Source organism: Morone saxatilis, unplaced genomic scaffold, assembly GCF_004916995.1.
Source record: "Morone saxatilis isolate NCDOM2014 unplaced genomic scaffold, NCSU_SB_2.0 Contig11, whole genome shotgun sequence".
Taxonomy (NCBI): domain Eukaryota; kingdom Metazoa; phylum Chordata; class Actinopteri; family Moronidae; genus Morone; species Morone saxatilis.
The window spans coordinates 12,166,842-12,183,911 of record NW_023339663.1 but is presented as its reverse complement, the minus strand read 5'-3'; the positions used below and the strand labels follow the sequence as shown (position 1 = coordinate 12,183,911).

Genomic DNA, 17,070 nt, shown 5'->3' with positions numbered 1-17,070 from the left:
AATGAAGACATTGATTTTAGCAAATAAAATACTTAAAATACTACACATTGTCCCTTTAAAAAGTTTCTGTGATGACTTTATGTCAATGTCAAGAGCTCAACTTGATTTCATTCTTTGTGCTAATAATCAGTAGCTTCACAATTACTGTACTTACTTTGATTTGATCTGTTACAATCCGACACCTGTCTTATATAACATTTTCAGCAATCGATAACGGAGGTGGCTTTAAATATTTCCAGAACCTGTTTTTTTTTCCCCACAAAAATATTTATGTCACTGTTTATGTTATGTGTAATTTGTAGGCAGATGACTGACCTTTTGCTGAATCACCGTTCTCATCACTGAGTCACAAGACCTGTGTCTCACAAAGCTCCCTCTCTAACAGCAAGACAGAAATAAACTGTCGCTGCTCAAACAGGAACAGTTGTCAGTCTGTTGGGTTTTCAGTGATACAGTGAGGCCAACAAGCAGATGCTTTATCCTTCTTAATTGATAACACTGATTATATTATGTTTCTTTGATGTATGACTCCGGGAATGGAACACTTTCCCATCAGTGTTAATCTATCAAGCACTTTTTAATGCTCTCATTAGGTCAGAACATGAACAATCTAATGAGCAGTGTCCACACCCTTGTTACAGCGAGGTCTGTTAGTGGATGTGAGGGTCTGATAAACAAGCGGGGTGGGGTTCAATAAACTACTGAACATACTGGGTGCTCCACGCCTTTGACAACAATTTATAGTATAGCTCTTTGTCACACTCAAAAAAATAAAACTTTATTCAACCAGCCTTCAGATGTGTGTTTTTCTGGCCTGCAAACACCAACATCATAAAATCCAACTTTTTTGAATGTTTTTTTAACATTCATGATCTATAACTCTAGCCATATCTTACACGTTGCTCCTTTAAGACTGACTGAAATATAGAAGTTGATATAGAACATGTAGAGCACATTTCTCCTCCACCATCAACTATTTTTATATAATGATAGGCTGTGATTGTACAGTGTCCAAAATGTCCTGTTTTAATGTGGTTTTTCTACAGTCATCGTGGCCTCCCTCTGAACGTTTCTCACCAGGAAACAATATTCTCTGAAAATACTTTTCCTGTGCACTGGCAGTATCTGTTGTGTTCCAAGTATTTCATGTCCGTTTGCTTTTGCTTCCCATCAGAAAGCTTTAAGTGTTATTTTGTGCCTGTTGTTTCTCCTTCAGACAGACAAGCTACAACCAAACAAAGACACCGTGTTCTTCAGGGATGGAGTTCGAAGAATAGACTTTGTGTTGTCTTACGTAGATGACAAAGATGGAGAAAAGAAACAGGTAAAGCCTTGGACAATGACTACATGACTTTCACAGTCATCAGATCACTGTACTGTACTGTACACTACACAACTATCTGTCTTATATCAGGAGTCCTGACGTCATAGTTTTCACACTATGTGACTAATCAGCAACAGGGGGTCTTACACTGCAATATCTTGCACAAGCAGTCTGTCTGGTCTCCAAACTACGTTTCATCAGGAGTCATTAATAACACCATTAATAACAAGCACATCATCTTTAATTAGGAAAGTAGTTTAAAACACTCACAAAGGGCAACTTTTTACAGCATGTTGCCATAAGAAACTGAGTACAATAAGCTGATAATTAGCCTGATCAGCCAGCATCAGTAATCAATACACACATTATTAAACCATTAATCAAACTAATAGCTAACAGCTATCAACGCCAGACAACCTTATCATACTATAGCAGTTGCCCAGTGTTTCTGTTGCGGTGACAAATTAGCAGTTTGAATTAAAGGTTTTCTACACCAAACTCCTTAAATATTACATAATAACAATTCCTCACATGTTGTAACAACACTAAACAACAATAAAGGGTGTCATATGTTGACAGCCTTCTTGTCAATTTGGCATCAATAAAATCCATGAAGATGAACTATATTTGTGTGACAGGCTGTAGCTCGTTGCATACAACACGACCAGATGTATAGCCTGCTACATTTTTTGGGGGCATCGCAGGTCAAATCTTTGAACAGTTTACACAACATGAACTTCCTCATGGTAGCGATTTGCCTCTGACCTGGGGGCATTTGGCTCCCAAAACAGTTGGCGAGTGACAAAATCAGGGCTAAAAGCATGTAGTAAGTTGCCGTTAGTTGACTACTCAGCATTTTACAGTGTGCCCAGTGACTAACTGTGGTACTGTTGGTGTTATTACACAATTTATATCCACAACAGGAATACAAAAAAAGGAAGTGAGATTCAGATTTTATATTTTACGTAGACACATGACATTTGTGACCTGAAGCAATGAACAGATTTTAAATTATTTCCTTGTGTGTAACAGAGTAGGAACTTAGTAGAAACATACCATTTTTACAATTTTAAAGGAACTATAATAATAATATTTGAGAACTATTTATCACATTACAGTGTGACAACATGAAGGGGGTCGCTCGTAGTGTAGCATCGCAGTCAACAACTTTACTGCTTCGTTTCAAGTCTCGCCACTGCATTTAGCTGTTGCCACTGAAAATACTTTAAAAATCCACTGAACGCTACCTGCTCAGCAGCAACTGGCATATAGACACAGTTAGCGACTAGCTGGTGAACGCAAAGGAGCATTCAGCCGCTAAAGATATTTTCCTGAGGAGTTGATAGAGGCCAAAAACTGAATGACAGATATCCAATATTAAAGGACTAGTGCCAAAAAAAAAATTCTTATTAACTTCTTTGTATAATTACCGTCTGGCTTTTTACTATTTTACTACTCTTGTCGACTTCTTCCATGGGTGATGTTTTGTTTCTTCCTAGCATGAATCACAATGTATCCAATTTGACAGCCAGTCTATTCCTTGTTACTCCTTGTTACTTCACTTGAATTTTTAATAAACCTCTGGTCTAACTTTTGTTCATGGAACTTCATTGTTTCCTGAATTGATCACTATAATTTAATTTGTTGTCCATTACGGTTTCCACAGTTTCACAGTTGCTTCCACTGAAGACTTCAATGGCCAACTCCTTATCTTTAACCTTTGTTTGAAGTGTTGGCTCTCTGCATAGCTGTGCACCAACATGCATTGTAAAGGGCTGTTAAAAGTCTTCCTGTTTTTAAGTATGTTATAGCTACATCATCATAAGAATATCTGTCCTGGACTTCAATTGAAGTGCCACATTTTTATTCTTATGTATCCAGGGAGATCGTGCTAACTTTCACAGATACACAGCTGGGAGCTGCACATTACCACAACAGTACCAACGATTACACTGTGCTCATAAGTTTAAAGTGATGTTAGTGTTTCTGAAAAGGCAGCCCTTTGTTACTATAGATAGCCTGCCTATGAATATGTGACATGCAACCTTTGAAAATTGCTTGAAATAGTAGTATTAATATAATAATATGTTTAAGACTCAACTTTTCTAACATCAGCGTTAATATCTGTTTATTTTGTTTATTTATTCAATCTTAATTGAATGTATATTTAAAATGTTCATGTAATTTTAAAAGCACTTAATGTACAAAAGGTTGGTATAGGTGTTATCGGTATATTATCATACGGCCAGTTTGCACTACATTTTTTTCCAGGGTCATCCTTCTTCCACTGTAGCAGACAGAAAATTTGGCAGCGTTGCATCTAAAACATAAATGTGCTCCCCAGTACCACCCAAATATCTAACTAGGTCAGTGTCTATTGATAGGGACATTAACTGTCACCTAAATCCATTTGGAAGTTATAACAGTATTTTTGTAACAGTAGTTGTTTGTGAAACTTCATGGCCATTATCACACCCACTTCATGCCTCCTGTTTGACCAGTCTCCATATGTTTGAGTTTAAGATTTAACCTGAAAAACAAACAGTCAATGGGAATGAACTTCAAAAATGCCTCATCTTAAAAGAGACAAGTTGTTGTTGTTGAACCTCAGACAGGGGCTTTGTTAAATGTTTCTAAGCATGGATGGTTAAAGGAGAAAACATGTTAAGACTGTATGAGTTTGTGTAGCTCTTATGCTTGTGGTTTGTGTAATTATCCACAGGAAAGGAGGAGGGAGTTTGAGGCCAACCTTGAGAAAGCAGGACTGGAGCTGGAGACAGATGACAAATCGGTGAGAAATTCAACCACAGAGTAGCTGCACCACCTAGTGGACAGCTTGTTATGGCACACCCTATTCTACAGAAATCTTAAAGGGATAGATCAGTAAGAGACACATTTTACTGCCATCCATCCAAGTATTTCAAGGAAATTGTGTAAAAAATATTGATAAATAGTTACAATTTTTTAAGTTTTTTAAGTTTTTTTTTGTCCTGTCTTCTGTCTGTACTATCAGGACTCCAAGGACCAAAAGACATATTTCTTGAAGATTCATGCTCCGTGGGAAGTACTGGCTACCTATGCTGATGTCTTAAAGATCAAAGTTCCCTTCAAGGAGAGTGATATCCCCCATGGCCAGGATGTCCCACTGGAGTGGCTCTCACATCCTTTCCGTCTGCCAGAGCACATCATGCGGCCACAGCCTGATTACTTTACCTACCCCTTTGACAAGACCAAGACCGACTTCTTCCTCATCACTGACAAGGATACTTTCTTCCCGCCTTCCACAAGAAACAGAATTGTGAATATTTCTTTTTTAAAATCAGAATTAACTTCTTAAATCGTAAATATGTGTTCTTTCTAACATTCTAGTATTTATTAATGAATGATCTCAGGCTGACCGTAGAAGACTTTGTAGAGATGTTATGAGATGAATAGATGAATATGAAATGAATTTAGCTCAAAAGTTCCTACAAATCCAAATCCCTTAATCTCTAGTTAAATCCCTTCCTTGCTGTTAGGTGTTCTACATCCTGGCTCGTTGTCCGTACTACAAAGAGGGTCGGAAAGATAAAGACAAGACGGGAATCAAGCGACTACTCAGCAACGGGACGTACACGGCAGCTTTCCCACTACATGATGTAAGACACACGTAAAGAACATAAATATGCAAATGTTAAGTATATTTACTGAAATAAAAAACAACTTTTAGATACTGGCAATTTACTTTAGCACTTTTTACAGATACATCATTACAGGGGGAGAAAACTGTATCTCACTGCTACTTTTATCTGTACTTCTTGCGGGTTGAGACTGCAACATACAAGATTTATGATATGATGCTGGGAGTATACGTAACCCAAATCCATATTAAATACTTGGCAACACAACATTGAAATGCTGCTTGTATTTTGAACAAAAAACAGACGGTCAGTAAAATTTGTATATTTGACTGTTAATGCATTTTGTACTTCTACTACCACTTATTTAAAAAAGTGGTTCTGTAGTAATAAGTGTAGCGTAGTAGTCAATTGGACATTGAATACAGGACTTGATTAGTACATTTGTATAATTTGTTTGTGTATTTCCCTGTTACAGAGCACTGATATTTTAATCAGCATAGTGTCAACCTCAGGACTCATTTTCCATCATATTGGTAGTTTATTTGTTCCTAAATAATGAAAATATGAATTATTTTCTCTTCAAGGAAAATGTAAAAAACTGAATATAATAATATAATAAAAAATATTTAGGAAGGGTTCAAGGAGTAGTTTGACATTTCTGGAGACAGGTTTATTCACTTTCTTGTTTCATTCTGTCGTTCATGCTCCCTGGTTGTCATATTTGATGACCTGGAAGCATGAATGCCACCTTGTGTTGTGTGGCTCTCTCTGAGCCACTTGTTTGTTTCTCATTTCACATAATCCAAAGCTGCAGTATTTGACTCTCAACTATCCCTCTCCAGAATGACTGACCCCGCCTTAATTACTAAAGATCTTTCACTCAGCAGCCCATTGTTTCCTGTACTTTCAGTGCCGATATTGGAAAAGGGCAAGAAATGCCGAATGTGAGAGTGAGCGCTACAACTTGTACAACCACTGGGCCAGGTTTCTCTGCTTTTACAAAGAGCAACCTCTTAACCTCATCAGGTAAACAAGCAACACCTGGAGACTGTAATCTTTTGTTTGAAGTCACTCAATATGTATTTTAAAATGTTCTGTTTGATTGTGTGTTTTCTAGGAAGTACTATGGGGAAAAGATTGGGATCTACTTTGCCTGGCTGGGCTTCTACACAGAGATGCTGTTCTTTGCAGCTGTCATGGGAGTTATATGTTTCACCTATGGAGTGCTCAGTTATGATGACAACATATCAAGGTTAGTACCACCAGAGGGCACCAGGGAGCTGATAATCATATGATAAGTATATGGGCATCTGACTATTCCACCCATATGTGACCTATATATGACCCCCAAAACCATGGGCATAAAGATCCAGGATGTTGAAACCTGGATGCAGGGGTTTGCTCCCATGGCTCACAGTCTGCACACAATCGGTGTCTTATATTGTTATAAATAATATTGTATGCTGTTGCATTAAGATTTCCCTTAATTGGAAGCTAAGGGTGGTCCAGCCCAAACCATGAAAAGCAGCATCAAACCAAAAGTACTCAAAAGACAGAGGTATCCACATACTTTTGGCCATATGCTTGAAAGACTGATTTCAATTTTTCTTTTGAAAACTGGATGTTAGATAGATATAATGTTTTTTAAAGTGACAACTTTCAAGAAATACTGTATTTATTTATTTTTTTAATTGTTTTTTCTCCTTCCAGCAAAGAAATATGTGACGCTGATATTGGAGGCAGTATTGTGATGTGTCCACTTTGTGATAAAAAGTGTCCTTTCTGGAGGCTCAACTCAACCTGTCTCTCATCCTGGGTAAAACATTACACTTAAAGCCATATTATGCAGGATTTGTCTGTTGCTGTTTGTAAAAGCACCAATCAAAGTTCTCGCCAGCTTAATTGAGCCAGAGAGCTCACCTTTGGTCGAGATACAAATAGAATGAATGAAGAGAGGGAAGATAAGTAAAACGTTAGTTGCTAATTGTTTTGCAGCGGTTACGTACGAAAGCACAAATAATTTTGGGAGTTTGTGGGAATGCAGCTGAGGCATCGCTAAAGCAACTGCAACTCATTATGCATCCATGACACATGACATGACAGGGAGCAGAGGAAAGAGATAAATTAAGACAGCGATGTAACGTGGTCACTGCCTAGTCATTTTTATACAGTCCTGACCACAAACCCTGCACGCTGACAGAAGGTTGATGCCCAGAAACGTCCCACACACAACTAAATAGTAAAGTACAGGCAGAGGGCAGATACAGACACCACCACACACTTCTAGTGGGTCATAAGTGACATTTGAGAGGGATAATGTTTGTTTGTCTGCATAGTAAGCCTTTAGTAGGTTAATTCAGCACCATTAAAATCCAACAATTACTTAAAACTATATAAAAGCTTGAATTTCACAACCCAAGTGTGTGAAATAAGTAATTTACTCAAATATAAGCAGTAAATTGTATCCTGCTGAGTCAGCAGTGTGTCATCCTGTTTATGCTCAGCGTGTCTTCTGCTTCTCTGAGGAACTTATTCTTTTCCATATTCTGTCTTCCAGCAATCCCATCTGTTTGATAATGAGGGAACGATATTCTTTGCCATATTTATGGGGATTTGGGGTAAGTGTCAGTCGATGCCTCTCTTTGTGTGTTTAACCTGTGTACGAGATCCAATTTGCTCCCTCTCTTGTGAGACAGATTTTCACAGTTAAAGCCTTTTCATACTGAAGCACCAACATTTGTCCATACTGTTTCAGCCCAGAGCAACTTGCCAGCACAATTATGTTGTTATGTACTAAGCAGTCATAGCCTGCCCAGCACACTCTAGGCCAAGGAGAGTCATGGCACAGCTGAAACTCATTAAACTCCTAAAACCCAACACAGGCACTCTGTTTTTAGTCAGTGCAAAGGCCAATATTGTCGTAAAAGATCAGTCCAGTAAAAACACCTGTACAAAGACTCAAATGTTCTCAGAATCTATTTGTTAGAAGTGACTCCCAAACTAAGATTTTACAATGTTTTCTTTCTTCGTGTATTTGGCAGTAACTCTGTTTTTGGAGTTCTGGAAACGGCGTCAAGCTCGACTGGAGTACGAGTGGGACTTGGTGGACTTTGAAGAGGAACAGCAACAGCTTCAAATCAGGCCAGAGTTCGAGATCCGCTGCACTAACAGGAGACTCAACAAGATCACTCAGGTGCTTCGAAGCCTTCGTTCAAACATAGAAATAAACATGACACATATTATGTACGCTGTGGGTCACAAGTAACAACATGGTGGCTACTTTTAAAACAATCAATTCTAATAATATTAACTACTAATTTTTCAGGAAATGGAGCCATATCTCCCCATCACCAGCAAGTGTGCCCGCTTCTGCCTCTCAGCAGCCACTGTTATATTCTGGGTAACTCAGTGTTTGTGTATACATGTGTGTGAGTTATATACAATAATGCATAGTTTCCCATATTCAACAGCTTTTTATGTGTGTGCCCCTCCACAGATTTCTCTGATATTGGCCTGTATTATTGGGGTCATAGCATACAGGCTGGCTGTGTATGCTGCCTTTGCAAGTATCATTAAAGACCCTATGAGGAAGATCCAAGTGGTGGGCAGATTCATCACTCCACAGCTAGCGACTTCAGTCACTGCCTCCTGCATCAACTTTGTCATCATCATGATCCTCAACTTCTTTTATGAGAGGGTGGCCATTTGGATCACTGATATGGGTATAAAGAGATTTAATCTGACACTTACTGCATCAGAGACACAATAATCTGTTTCATCATTTTGTCTTTTCATATTCAAAAAACACGGAACATACACTGTTAACACATTACACTGATCTACTATCTGCTGTTGACCTTAATCTTCAAACTGTTCGCTTTCTTCAGAAATACCAAAGACCCACCTCGAGTATGAGAACAGGTTGACCATGAAGATGTTCCTGTTCCAGTTTGTCAACTACTACTCCTCGTGCTTCTATGTGGCCTTCTTCAAAGGCAAATTTGTGGGTCATCCTGGTAAATACTCATATATGTTTGGCAAACTGAGGAATGAGGAGGTGAGTTTTTCTTCCCCTTTATTGCACTTAACTGAAACACTTAAAGGCCCAGTGTGTAACATTTAGGAGTCTTTTTTGGCAGAAATGGAATATAATATACATAGGTATGTTTTCATAAGTGTACTTGTGTTTTCGTTACCTTAGAATGAGCCATTTTATCTACAGACGTCGCAGGTCACCTTCCATGGAGTCTGCCATGTTGAACCGCCATGTTTCTACAGTTGCCCAGAAGGGACAAACCAAACACTGGCACAGATAGGGAGTTTTTTATGTTTTTCGCAGCCACTGTAGTTTTTCTTTGTGCTTGGAAGGGGAGGGTGAAGTGTTGGAGTTGTAATCTGCAACTACAACGCCAGATGCCACTAAATCCAACACACTGGACCTTTAAAACACAATGTTAGTTACTTCATGTACTAAACTTAGATGTGCAGATTCATTCATACAGGTTCATACCTTTCCCCTAACATTTTTTAGGGCAGCTTTATAATCTGGTGTACCAACACCAGTGTGGTGTGTTATATAAACTAAAAACCTCTTGCTGTCCTAGTGTGACCCTGGAGGCTGTCTGATTGAGCTGACCACACAGCTGGTGATAGTTATGGCAGGAAAACAACTATGGGGGAACATTCAGGAAGCTCTGCTGCCGTGAGTCCATCAATTCTTTGTCCTCCACCTAGTCTTAGTTATTCACCTCAGTGAGTAATTAACAATAAGCCACAACAAGATAATCATTTTCAATAGAGGATTTTATTGAACAGTTTGCATGTTGCTAATCTTTAGTGCATTAATTGTATTCATTCTTTTTACAAGATCAACATGTTGTGTGCACAAGTTATCATCAAGTGGGTGCAAGTAGAATCACCATCAGTAAATATAATTTCCTACTACACAGCTTTCCCATTTTAGATTCACACACTTAAGTTTTATTTTCACCTCATGATTTACATTCAATACCATTTTTGCTGCTCTACCTCAAAAACACAGTTTATTAAACAATAAGCTTTGACAAAGGGATACACAGAATTAGACCATGTCTGACTTTACCCATGTTACATGGTCATGGGGAGGATTTACAAGTTAGATTAATGTTTGTGTATTGCCAAGAACAAGACATTACTAGCCATTACTAGGCAACGACTTCAGAGAAGACGGCATCAAATGACAGCATATCAGGCTTATACTATATATGACAAGTTAGAACATTCTGGTGTTTGTAATGTAACTTCTGGTGGAAAATAATTTGGCCGAATGTCAATAAACAAGCAGTGACCCAAAAGTTGGAGATATTTATAGAACATATAGAATTAGAAATGCAGCAGCTACTCAGCCAATGAGCCAAGAGGACTGAAACTATTAATATTGTCGTTACTGTGCTGCTGGTGTTATCTCTTTCTGGAAATATCTTATTGCCTTTATGCAAATCCAAACTTCAGGTCTTCGCAGTTTGACGTCTGTTTCCTCTTCATGGGTTTCTTGTTAGGTTGATGCGTAACTGGTGGAGTAGCAGAAAGGGACGGCACAATCCTGAGAACCATTACAGCCGCTGGGAGCAGGACCACGTCCTGCAGAACTTCACTCAGCTGGGATTGTTCTATGAGTACCTGGAGATGGGTGAGATACTTAGCTGACCTTGTTAATAAGATTAATAGCTGTATGATATATGAATATATATATATATATATATATATATATTACAAATCACTTTTTATGAGACAACAGCTGTCTTCTTTTCTATCCATAAATTACATGTTCCACTATTTTTTATCATTAACTCTCCCTGTCTGCTCTGCTTTGTCATTTCAGTGGTCCAGTTTGGTTTCATCACTTTGTTTGTGGCATCTTTCCCCTTGGCTCCCCTCCTGGCTCTGTTCAACAACATCCTAGAGATCAGGGTGGACGCCTGGAAGTTCACCACCCAGTTCAGACGACCAGTGGCATCCAAGGCCCGAAACATTGGAGCGTGGCAAGAAATCCTCAACGCAGTGGCCATTTTATCTGTTGTTACCAATGTGGGTATTATATGTGTAGTAGTATATGAGTATGTTTTCTTGGATTATAAATTGTAGTGCTGTGAATGACCTAAAAATGACCTGATCAAGTGAAAAACATTTTTACAGCAGTTTTACTGAAAGGCCTTTGTTCTTACTTTTGACCCAGGCTTTCATAATGGCGTTCACCTCAGACATGATCCCCCGCATGGTCTACCTGTATGCCAATGGTAAAGGAGTCAGCATGAGGGGCTACGTTAACAACAGCCTGTCAATATACAACATCTCACGGATACCTGAAGAAAACATGCCGGAGGAACAAGACTACTGGTTTGATAACTCAACTACCACTTGCAGGTATTAGAGCTTAAAGAGCTTGTTATGCATCTGGCGATTTAAAGCATTGATCAGTATTTATGGTCAAACTGGTCAAATGACTGTGTCATGTGAAAGGGGGTCACTCATAGTGACAAATTCTCACCAGACTCTGTTGTTCTCCTCAGGTGTATAGAGCGTTTTAGCATCTTTTAACTTATTGTTTTGGTTTCATAGCCTGAAACACTACTGTTTTGATTCAGCCTGACAGGTCTCATAGCATTGTTACCAGGCTGCAGCAGGCGTTTTGTTTTCAGCAAAAAAAGCTCTGATAAACCTACTGTACACTATGATAAACAAACAAACAAAGTTAGCAACTAGCTGGTGAACCAAAAACAGAGCTAAAAGAAGCGTGAATGTTGAGCTAAAAATTTAAATTGCACCCAAAACACAACAACATTAATTGAATGAAACATTACTGATTTTATGATGCCCCTCTGCTTGTTGTAGATACCGTGACTACCGTTACCCTCCAGGCCACGAGAGGGAGTACACTCATACCATGCAGTTCTGGCACATCCTGGCAGCCAAAATGGCCTTCATTATAATCATGGAAGTAAGACAACTCAGCTTTTCCTCCATCTCCTTACATAAAAAAAAAATGTTCAGAATTAATGTAGGAAACTGATTATATCTTTTACCAAATCTGCAGCATGTGGTCTTTGTGGTGAAGTTCTTTGTGGCGTGGATGATCCCAGACGTCCCGTCAGATGTTAAGGCGCGGATTAAACGAGAACGCTACCTGATTCAAGAGTACCTGCACAACTACGAGGTGGAGAGGCTCAAACTCCAGCTGAGTGCCAGTTTCATGACAGAGCCACCGTCAGAAACGTCCTTAGTGGCAGACAAGCATGAAGTGTTGTCTGAGTGCCTGTAGCTTCTGCTCCACACTTCCAACTAACCAAGCCAAGAATGGACATGCCTGGGAGTTTTCTCCTCACTGAGAACATTCACATACAAGGGCTCCTGTCTTTGGGATAAAAACGCTATTATCTTTTCTTTTCTGAATGGACTCCTGTGTTAGCATCTATAGCGAGGCATCAGGAAAAAATGCAGTGCAACATTTCTCTTTGCTTAAAATCAGCTCCGTGAGTGGAAAAAACATTTCTGTGCCAAAAAACAAACAGCTTAAAGGTGTTGGTAATGGAAAATAATAGCAAAGAGTAAAAAAGATTGTAACTACTGCTTGTACCATTCCCCATGTAATGCCTTCTAACTCTCCATTTATCATGAGAATAATCTCTGTATGTGCTAACAGAGTCAACGTCTATGGTGTTGAACATGTGACATTATGTGTAGTTTTCCCTTTAAAGAATTGGTTATGATATCACCTATTTAATTTTCTGCATGTGATTCTTCTAATGAGAATACAAGATGAAGGACTCAACTGTTTAGACAGGAAGATACTGTATGTGTCAACTGTAAAACTGTTTGAATGGTAATTGTTGTTGGTAAAAACAATATATATCATTTTAGGAATATATGTTATACATCGCTTATGTTTTTCTGTCATTTAAGTATGAATGTAGAAAACACTCAAATTCTCATAAATCTTCAATATATCTAACACAAAACACATCTATATATTAAAAAACTAATAGGCGGTGCTTATTCTTCAGACAGCTGCACTATGTTTCTTTTAATGTTTTTTTTATTTGTAGCTACATAATGTTCTGATCTATAGCTGGGCTATAAGATTGGCAGCTTAGTTATTGTGAGTGTTTTTCGTTTGGAGTAAAGCTCTTATAAACTGTGCATTTGAGAACCAAGTACCTCCCTCGTACTGCAATTGCACTGTCCCACCCTGAGTTAGGGACTGCACCAGTAATAGCAGCTGCAGACTCATGTTTTTCCAACTTGCTACGGGACCAATTATAAGATTTCTATCATATCATAAAATAAAACAACTACATGTTAAAAATGTTGGACAATCTCTTGACAGACATTCTGTTTTAGGACAGATTTGTGCACCAGAGTCGCTCATGTGTCGGCTTTACCCCTCCTCTTGTTACACGTAGATAATTAATATATATATCTGTTTCACATTATTGGTGTCTCCATATAGTATGGACATAAACAATCGTATGCTTCATTGTAGAGATATACCGAAAGAAGAACTGCTTGTACCTTGGTGGGGATACACGAGAGTGAGGATTTGGGTGACTCTAGCTGGTTACTAAGTTTTGCTGTAGATATAGAGAATATGCTATCTATTTAAATGGGTTGTAGTGCAATTAATTTATTGATCTGCTTCTGCTCTGTTACTTAAGTTACTTCATAATCCTCTTTTTAAGATCTTTTAATACATTTACTGCAACATCTAATTTCTTATTTTGTTTCACATCATCATAAATGACTATCAAGCAGTGTTAGTTCAGATTGCTCTTCAAATACACTAAATAGTTACTATATATTACTAATTTGTCAAGGGACCAGAGAAGGAAAAAGCTCCTTCTACACATTCTGTGGGAGACAAACACCATCAGGCATTTATCAGATACAGTACCATTTTTTAAATGTTCTTAAGCCTAACACGCATTTAGATATTTCTGTTTATGATAAAACCTATTTGTAATTTACACTGTAAATGATGCATTTGTGATTTCAGCTATCAGTAAATTATATTTGACAGTGAAAAACTAAACCTGGCTTACTCAAATCTCAGGATGAAACATCTTCTAATGTTTGTTGAGCATCACTTGTTGATACAGTATGCAGATGTCAGACATGCAGAAGGTTAGAGCATGACCCTGCAAGGTGCATGATGTTACTTCCCAACAAATGCCTTAAACGTCTGTGTTTACTTGTTTTTGTATAATTTTGTAAAGAGAAAATTTCCTATCTGAATTCATAACCTGTTTAATATCATCTGTTGCTGCTGTTCGTTGTTGCAAAGTAGTAGTAGTTTTGTCTGGTTTGATGGCATGAATTTCTGTTATGTAACTATTTAGTCAGTTACATTCCAAGTTCACTGTAGCCTATTGTACAGAAATGAAGTAAAGCTGTTATTATTCACAATAAATGAAACAATAACTACTTTCAGTGTGAGTTTTCTTTGCACATATGCTATACAACACCATAAAAACAGGTAACAATGTCAAAATGTCTACCTCAGTTGTGTTTATACTTGCCCATTCTCCCTCTTTGTCCCTCCTCTCAGCCACTTCCCCATGCCCCTGTTTCTCTATTAAGATTTACTGCTATTCTCCACCTGTCCACTAGATGCCCTCAGACTTTGCCCATCAGTCCTGGTCACCTTAATCCCACATCCTCCTATTAATCTGTGTCACATTCCCCAATCATCCCCCTGCCTCTGAAACCTGAACCTGAACCCTATAATCTACCTGCCTGCCTGCACCTTCGATTCCAGTTCACCCATGGATCCTCAGTTGCATCAGTTCGTAATAAGCTTATGCATCTGCATTTTTAATAAATCACTGAACTGTTCTTTTTTGTTGGGATTGTCTGCATTTGAGTCCTTTGGCTGCTGTCTTGTATTCACCTGACTGACAAAGTAAAGCAGGTGTGATGTGACAGAGGAGGTAAAAAAGGGCATGGACTTCAGTCCGCCCAGTAGCTCACCTGGTACAGCTCACACCCCATTTACTAAGTCTCTACTGCAACGGCCGGGATTTGATTTCACCTTGTGGCCCTTTACTGCACGACCTGCCTCCCCCTGTCCTGTCTATCTTCAGCAGTCCCTATCTATTAACGGACTTAAAGATCCCATCTGGACATGTTTAAGTACATATACAAAGACTCTACTTCGAATAATGATTAGTGTCTAGTGTTGTTTTCCACAAAAATGTTGCTGCTGTCTATTCCTTCTCTTTGTTGAATAATCTGTGAATATGTAAATATTGCTCATCATCAAAAGTTTAACTACTGGACACTAGATGTCTCCTACTTCACTGAAAAGTCAATTTTCAGTGTTTCCAAAATCACATGTGTAAGTAGCATACTGGACAGTGATTTGTTTCCAAACTAGTAGACACCAGTCTTGCTTGTACATAAGCTTCTTAAACTTTATGTGAACACAGAGAAATCTACAAATGAATATGAAAACAGCCTGCTAGTGTGAACAATGCATATACATAATTCTGCACAGTCAAGGTTGCAAGATAAGCAACACATTTTTGAATGGAGGGTAACTTTAAGACAAAAACTAAATGTATATATATATGTATATATATATATATACATATATTTAGAGAGAGTGGAGAGCAGAATTCATTACTAATCGGCTCAGAGTTATCATTCAAAGGAGAAAACAATAAGAGCAAGGTGCAGTACCATGTATGAGCACCAGATGGTGGCCAATACCAACAAATGATAAAAAAGACACTTCTCCTTTCCCTTTTGTCCTCTAACCACACATCTAAGATCTACATCTTAAACTTCTATTATTATTATTTATTCATGTTTGTTTTATAACCATTACTAGTTGAAGCCTTGTAGCCATTTAGCCAAATTTGGTCTGCAAATGCTGCAGAAGGACAGTTATGTTTTAGATGATATCTCCTTCAAATCTAATACCAGATATCTGAAACTAAATAAAATATAAAAGAAAAATGCTTCCTAATTTTTGCCCATGCCTCTGTGGGAAAATGTGGTTGTCAGGGGGGATGAAAATATGGGAGACGCTTAAATTATTGATGGATTCCTACGTTGAGAAGAGGAGCTTGTTGGGGGGGGGGGGGGATCCACTCCTGCTCATTTGGTTTCCATAGCACCGCCCTCCAGAGAGCTGCAGCTTTCATATATAGGGTTGACTGTCCTTGTTTTAAAATAAATACTTTTTAAGCATAAAAACACCAAATAGAAATATATATGATCGAAATACTGGTGTATTATATCTCACATCATTCAGACTGCGACGTAAAGCGAGGGATTAAACTATAAAACATTTCCCCCAATGTGTTTTTATGAAATTAATAATAATGAACATATATATTCATTAGCATGTAATATTTTGACTCTGGCCTTCATTAGAGCTCTGCAGCTGGCCAGATGTTGGACGCGGAGCTGCTGCTGTCGCTGACCTCGGTGCTGAACACGACGTCAGATGAACCTGCGCTCACCACAGGAGACACGATACAGCCTCACTCCCTCTTTGATTTATTGAAGCCACTCCAAACACCCACTTCTGCTTAACTTTGAGCTTTTCTGTTTTATTTTTTCCATTCACCCCCCCGCTCCCTCTCTCCCTCTCTCCTTTTTTTCTGTTATTGTTGCGGGACACGGGTCCACCACCGCTCTACGACGCTGGCTTTTCAATTTCACTCCTTTTTGTTTTCGTCGTGATGGCACTTGGCGCGGCTACTGTACGCCAGGCAGGAGATGAGTTGGTGGTGGATGAAGGCGCGCAGCTCGTTTGACTCCCCTTCTTTACGCGAAGGTGTTTTCGCCTCAGCGCTTTCATTGTGAACATTTAGGCTCGTTCGTTTTGGATCGTCGCCTCCCTGGACTCTCGATTTATTATAACTTCGTTTGTTGTTTTCCCCTTGTAGCCGCTGCAGTCGGCCATCCTGCGCCGTAACATGACGATTAAGCAGTAAAATAATACTAAGAAATAGGCCTTACACATAGAAACTGGATATGGAGTCGGTGAAGACAAGAGCCACGGCGGGGGTGAAGGAATTTACGGGGAAGGCCCTGGGTCATATGCACAGGTAAGGACAAGCATCCCCCCCCCCCCCCCCCCCC

The 17,070-nt window shown here is 38.8% G+C and overlaps 2 protein-coding genes across 2 annotated transcripts in view; both read left to right on the top strand.

Moving 5' to 3' along the window:
- Positions 1–1,216: 1,216 nt before the first annotated feature.
- Positions 1,217–14,401, top strand: ano5b (anoctamin 5b; the record flags this gene model as incomplete). The annotated part of the gene is given in 18 exon segments (XM_035682515.1): positions 1,217–1,324; positions 4,047–4,115; positions 4,338–4,622; positions 4,843–4,962; positions 5,855–5,970; positions 6,062–6,196; positions 6,655–6,760; positions 7,502–7,562; positions 7,986–8,137; positions 8,270–8,344; positions 8,441–8,666; positions 8,832–9,001; positions 9,549–9,646; positions 10,482–10,612; positions 10,805–11,010; positions 11,159–11,346; positions 11,815–11,920; positions 12,017–14,401. Coding segments are annotated over 18 exon segments (2,577 nt in total), but the record flags the coding sequence as incomplete, so codon positions are not given.
- A 2,061-nt stretch (positions 14,402–16,462) lies between these two features.
- slc17a6b (solute carrier family 17 member 6b) overlaps positions 16,463–17,070 on the top strand; it is a 13,091-nt gene continuing 12,483 nt past the window's right edge. The window contains exon 1 of the mRNA XM_035651985.1: positions 16,463–17,036. Within this exon, the coding sequence (XP_035507878.1) occupies positions 16,963–17,036 (74 nt within the window). The 5' untranslated portion in view covers positions 16,463–16,962. The remainder of the gene's footprint in view (positions 17,037–17,070) is intronic.